We start from the raw sequence: 6,522 nt of genomic DNA on the forward strand, positions 1-6,522 counted from the left end.
ATATTTACCCAAAACTAGCTTATTTCCTAAGAAAATGCATGAAACTACCTTAAAAACAGTAAAGAAAAGGTCAGTGAAACTGGCCAAAATGCCCTGGCATCAACTATACACCAAGGAGAAGGTGGGATTTCACAGTGCGCTAGACGCCTTGTATTGATCTAAAACTGGAAGTATCCAGCATTGTAGTCCCTGAGTTTGATAGTCGAGACAATGAAAAAGGCAATTTAGGATTCTCACTACGAAAAGCCGACATAAAATTTATGCAGATTGAGAGAGTGAGCCTAGAGAGTTTAAGAGAGAACGCTGTGTATTCTTAGAAACTACTTCGGCGACCGGTAAGAGGAGAGCGATCAACTTAAAGGAGTTTATTTGGAGGACGATGGGCCGTCTAAGGGGCTAGAACAATTTGAACCAGTTCAATTAAAAAAGGATATGAAGTTTTGACTAACCCCAATCAGGATTGATGACGTAAACGTAAGGAACTCTGAGGAAAATAAATCTTATTAGAGAGGTGACTTGGAAATCAAGTCAGAATGGAGAAGCGCACCGAAGATCTTGAATTAGAAATGGGGACAGACTATCCGCACCTAGTTGCAGGTAACTGAATTCAAATTTTGTGGGCAAAATTCCCAATTAGGTGGGTAGAATGTAAAACTCGGTTAATTAATGAATAATTAACCCATAAATTAAAATTTATTTTCGAGAATTAAAAATGTGATTTTTATGGTTTAATGTGATAGAGAAAATTAAAACGAGAATTTTGACACAAATTTTCAAGAAATTGGCCCAAGATTGGGCCGAACGGACCAAATTGGTCGAACCGGACCCAAACCGGGCCCGTGGGCCCCACCCACTCACTTGATAAAGTGGGTTTAGATCTTCTCTCTCCCTTCTTGCATGCTAAACACGCTGCTGGGCAGCCATGGAAGAGAGGAACACTTCCAAAAACATAAACCCTTGGTTAGTTTCAATCTTTGATAACTTTTGATCCGGAGCTCCGATTGGCGCACCGTTTATCGCCACATGACCACGGCATCGAGCTCTACAAAGCCCATAACTTTATTCAAGAGGTAAGGAATGATTTCAGTTCAGTTTCCTCATCCCTTGAATTCAAATTTTTGGATAAAAAGTGTTAAGATTTTGGGCTCTTTGATGTTATAAGATCCAAATAGCTTGAAGCGAATGCTTAGTCGTGCCTCTTTGATCTTTGGGTAAGGTAAGAGATCTCAAACCCTAGTGAAATTCTGAATTTAAGGTATTGGGTATTGAGTTATTGTGTTTGGGTATGATAATTGTGGTTTAGGAAGTGTGTATGTGCATATTGAAGCTTGAGTGATATCTTGGAAAGCTTGGAAATGAGCTTTGTTGGAAGCCTTGAGACCTTGAAAGTTGAATTTGAAGTGTTCCAGGTTAGACAGGAATCGGCCAAGGAATGGTTTTGGTTTCTTGTATCTAAAATGTAATATAGTGTGAAAACTTAGGCTAGTGACCCATAACATAGGAATTGAATTTGTGATGATGGTTGATTGGTTGTTGAAATTATTGTATGATTATGTGATTATTGGTTTTTGGAGGGTATGATGGAGATTCTTGATTGATGATGTTTGTGAGTTTATATGATGATGATACTTAGTATATGCAAAGGCTGAATTGAAGTTGAAATTTGTGCTAGGTACGGATAATTGGTCTTGTATGTTGATCATTGTGGAAATTAAAAATCTTGGTGGTAGAGTTTGATGAAAATGGAAGGTTGGTATTTGATGATGCATAAACTACAAGAAAAAAGGCCTATCGGGACGCTTTTTTCTTGCCACGCTTTTAAAGTGTGCCCAAAAGTGGTCAATGGCCACGCTTTTGTGAGGGTGGCCACTTGTTTGTGATTTGGCCACACTTTTTTGCCACACTTAAAAGCGTGGCCATAGAGAGAACTCGGCACGCTTTTATGATGGTGGCCATTGAATTGTGATTTGGCCACGCTTTTTTTTACCACACTTGAAAAGCATGGCCATAGAAAGAAACCGGCACGCTTGAAAAGCGTGGCTAGTTAGTTTTTCAATTATCACCTTTTTAAAGCGTGCCCATATCCTATGTTTATTTGGGCACCCTACAAAAGCGTACCGATAGAGTTCCCTCCTTCCAAAATTTAGTTTCCCACCCATTTTTTCACACTTAACTTTTTTTTTTTTAATTTTATCTTTTAACCCTATACTAGAAGTGTTGGTTTCGAAAATCATTTTTAACCCTAGCTGGCCGTCACTCACCCTTCTCATCTCTCCCAACAATGCCGCTGTCTCCCTCTCTCAACCCGTCACAACCCATCCCTCTAACCCGTCGCAGCACCTACATCCATCCCTACCTCGATGCTTATGCCCTGCGCCGCCGTCTCCCTCTCTCACACGCGTCGCGCCAACCATCAGCAACACTCGTCAGCGCAACTCATCAGCGCCACTCGTTAGCGGAAACCCGTCATCACCAATAGTCATTCTGCTAGTGTTGACATCTCTGGTGTTTATCCATAAATCAGTGGCAGGATCCGAAAGGAAATGATCGGTGGCGCCTCCATCGAGCTTGGCGTTGGATGCAACGCTGGCGTCGGCGGTAAAGATTCAATTCCTAGTTTAGGGTTTCTCTGAAGTCGCTGCTTGAAAGATTCGATTCCTTGTCCCTCATCTTTCTTGAAACCATCGTCAAGAATTGCAAGAAGGCTTTCTCTGAAGTCACTGCTGAGAGGGTTATTGATGATATGGTTAGGTTAATTGACGATCCTCAAATTGTTGTTATTAACCGCAACAAGGCTTTGATCATGATTAAGGCTTGGGGCGAATCCAGTGGCGAGCTTCGCTATCTTCCTGTTTATGAAGAAACATACAAGGTACTACTACCTTTTTTTCTGATTTCATGCATATCTGCTTCATTGTTAAGTTGAAGTCAAGGGACAATTTCTGATAATCATATCATGCCTAGGAACTAGAAACGCAAAATCCTGGGCTAAATTAAATTGATTGGGTTGGTTACTAGCTCTAGCTATTGAATTTGCTAGCGTGGGTTATTGTTAGTGTTATTGTTGATTGCTTGTTTCCATTTTGTGGTTCAGAGTCTGAAATCAAGGTGTATTCAGTTCCCTGGCCATGACAACGAGAGCTTAGCGCATATTTTCACTCCTTCACATTCGGTGTCTGAGGCTGAACTTGATCTTACACGCCAGACTCAGCATGATGATATTCCTGTGTAGAGTTTTACTCTGAACAAACTAAGGATGCTTTTGATGTTGCTAGAAATAGCATTGAGCTTCTTTTTACTGTGTTGTCTTATTTTCCACAACAAGATGTCTTGCAGGTAAATTTTATATATTTAGTTTCGTGTAATATTTGTTAGTATATATAGAAATATGCGTGATAGTGGAAGAATATGTGCACACAGCAGGGTCCAAATTAATTAAAGGTTCCACTATGGAATTGAAGAAAAAGTAGTCTACTCACCAAGTGGGCCCCAGAAGTGGATCTCTGCACCATCTGTCATAGTCTACTCACTTTTTGTAAACCTAGGCTACTAGTTTAGTATTTAAACAACTTTTAGAAACTTATTTTAAGAGGATGACATTTTAGATCTGAACTTTGTACTCATTTACGGCATGAGTCTCTAAACACCATTGTTGGGGGTAAGGAGCTCTGCTGTGTCTCAATGAATTAATGCAAGTATTTATGTTTTCCATACAAACATGCTTGTTCCTATCTAAGATATCCATTCGCGCCTAACTATGGAGAAGGTGATGATCAGTGACACTCATCACCTTCCTCAATCCATGAACGTGTGTCTGACAATCACCTCCGTTCTACATCAGATTGAATGAATATCTCTTAGATTCCTTAATCAGAATCTCCGTGGTATAAGCTAGATTGATGGCGGCATTCATGAGAATCCGGAAAGTCTAAACCTTGTCTATGGTATTCCGAGTAGGATTCTGGGATTGGATGACTGTGACGAACTTCAAAATCGCGAGTGCTGGGCGTAGTGACAGACGCAAAAGGATAGTAAATCCTATTCCGGTACAACTGAGAACCTGCAGATGATTAGTCGTGCGGTGACAGTGCACCTGGACCCTTTTCACTGGAAGGATGGATGGTAGCCATCGACAACGGTGATCTACCTACACACAGCTTGCCATAGAAGGACGTGCATGCGTGAATCAGAAGACAGAGGAAAGCAGAGATTCAAAAGACAAAGCATCTCCAAAACTCCAACACATTCACCATTACTGCATAACAAGTATTTATTTCATGCTCTGTTATTCCTTGCAAACTGACGGTTTATTTTGTTGCTTAGATTAGGAAAATTTTTCTTTTTGGTTTAGAGTTTCTTATTATTGTTCTTGGTTACAAATATCCTTCTTCAAAACAAGTGTTACATTTACTGCCCAATTGGTTAGAGCGTTGGTCTAAGTCTGTGGCAGTTTGGTACACTCTTTTTAAAATCTTTTTCAAAAATAATATTCTCTCTATTAAATTTTGTGCCAAACTTTAAGTTTGGTGTTTTCTTGTTGATTTCCCTTTGATTTTCGAAAATTTTAGTTGGTTTTCTAAAAATTTTAAGTTTGGTGTTCCTTGGTGTTTTCTCTCCAAAATTTTCGAAAACTAGGAACATTAGATCAAAAAATAAAATTTTAAATCTTGTGCTATTTTATTGTTTTTCTCTTTCCTCACAAAATTCAAAAATATCTTTTCTCTCTATTTATAAAACAAATTTTCGAAAATTATTTTCTAAAAATTCAGATTTTTTTTTAAAATTTAAAATCTTTTCCAAATCATACCTTTTTCAAAACTTCCTAACCACTTCCTCTCTCCTCAATTTTTTCGAAAATATTTACCTATTTTTTTTCTTTCTCTTTATTTTTTTTATTTATTTTCTAAATAAGTAAATAAATAAATAAATAAAAAGAAATTTTTTTTATTTGACATCATCTCCCTTTCTCCATCATGGATATAAGTGGAAATGAACAGTACAGGAGGACTCTGGGGTCATATGCTAACCCCTCTACTGCATCATATGGGAGTAGCATATGCATACCCTCCATTGGAGTCAGTAGCTTTGAGTTGAATCCTCAGCTCATTATCATGGTGCAGCAAAGCTGCCGGTATTCCGGTCTTCCACAGGAAGAACCTACAGAGTTTCTGGCACAATTTTTACAAATTGCTGACACAGTACATGATAAAGAAATAGATCAGGATGTCTACAGACTATTACTGTTTCCATTTGCTGTAAAAGATCAAGCTAAGAGGTGGTTAAATAACCAACCTAAGGCCAGCTTAATATAAATATGGAAGAACAATTAAAGCAAACAAAGCAGCAGCTGTCAAGACAAATAACAGAAGAATGCCAAGCAGTTCAATTAAGAATTGGAAAAACATTAAATACCCCACCTTAAGGCAGCAAAGAGCTAAGGAATGAGCAAACCACCCAAAATTTACCTGAGGACAATAGGAGCCCAGGGAAAAGTAATTCTGGCATTAAAACGCCAGAAATTTGGTGGAAAGCTGGCGCTGAACGCCGAGACCATGCCCAAGACTGGCATTCAACGCCAGTAACAAGCAAGGACTGGCGTTCAACGCCAGAAACAAGCAAGGATCTGGCGTTGAACGGCCAAAATGGGCAAGATCTGGCGCTGAATGCCCAAAATGGGCACAGTTCTGGCATTCAGACGCCAGGAACAGACAAGGAGTTGGCATCTCACGTCACTCCAGCTTCTAACTCTGGCACTCAATTGCTAGTAAGGGATCAGACACACACAAATGCTGATAGCAACCCCTCTAAAAAGGCTTCTTCAACCACTTCTGCAGGCAATAAACCTACAGCAACTAAGGTTGAAGAATATAAAGCCAAGATACCTTATCCTCAAAAACTCCGGAAAGAGGAGCAGGATAAGCAATTTACTCGCTTTGCAGATTATCTCAGGACTCTTGAAATAAAGATTCCATTTGCAGAAGCACTTGAGGAAATACCTTCTTATGCCAAGTTCATGAAAGAGATCTTGAGTCATAAAAAAGATTGGAGAGAAACAGAAAGAGTTCTCCTCACTGAAGAATGCAGTGCGGTCATTCTGAAGAGCTTCCCTGAAAAGCTTAAAGACCCTGGGAGTTTTCTGATACCATGTATATTAGAAGGTCAATGCACCAAGACAGCTTTATGCGATCTTGGGGCAAGCATCAACCTAATACCTGCATCCACTATCAGAAAGCTTGGCTTAACTGAAGAAGTTAAACCAACCCGGATATGTCTCCAACTTGCTGATGGCTCCACTAAATACCCATCATGCGTGATTGAAGACATGATTGTCAGAGTTGGGCCATTCGCCTTTCCTACTGACTTTGTTGTGCTGGAAATGGAGGAGCACAAGAGTGCTACTCTCATTCTAGGAAGACCCTTCCTAGCAACTGGATGATCCCTCATTGACGTCCAACAGGGGGAAATAACCCTGAGAGTCAATGATGATGAGTTTAAGTTGAACGCTGTTAAAGCCATGCAGCA

At 39.7% G+C, this 6,522-nt stretch overlaps 1 protein-coding gene across 1 annotated transcript in view; it reads left to right on the plus strand.

Annotated features, from left to right (window-relative positions):
• Positions 534-6,522, plus strand: part of LOC107609046 — a 22,765-nt gene continuing 16,776 nt past the window's right edge. The window contains 6 exon segments of the mRNA XM_016310870.1: positions 534-597; positions 1,163-1,211; positions 1,328-1,409; positions 2,636-2,872; positions 3,095-3,239; positions 3,242-3,336. Coding sequence (XP_016166356.1) covers positions 534-597; positions 1,163-1,211; positions 1,328-1,409; positions 2,636-2,872; positions 3,095-3,239; positions 3,242-3,336 — 672 coding nt within the window.

This window comes from Arachis ipaensis, chromosome B01 (assembly GCF_000816755.2).
Source record: "Arachis ipaensis cultivar K30076 chromosome B01, Araip1.1, whole genome shotgun sequence".
In the NCBI taxonomy this organism is placed as follows: domain Eukaryota; kingdom Viridiplantae; phylum Streptophyta; class Magnoliopsida; order Fabales; family Fabaceae; genus Arachis; species Arachis ipaensis.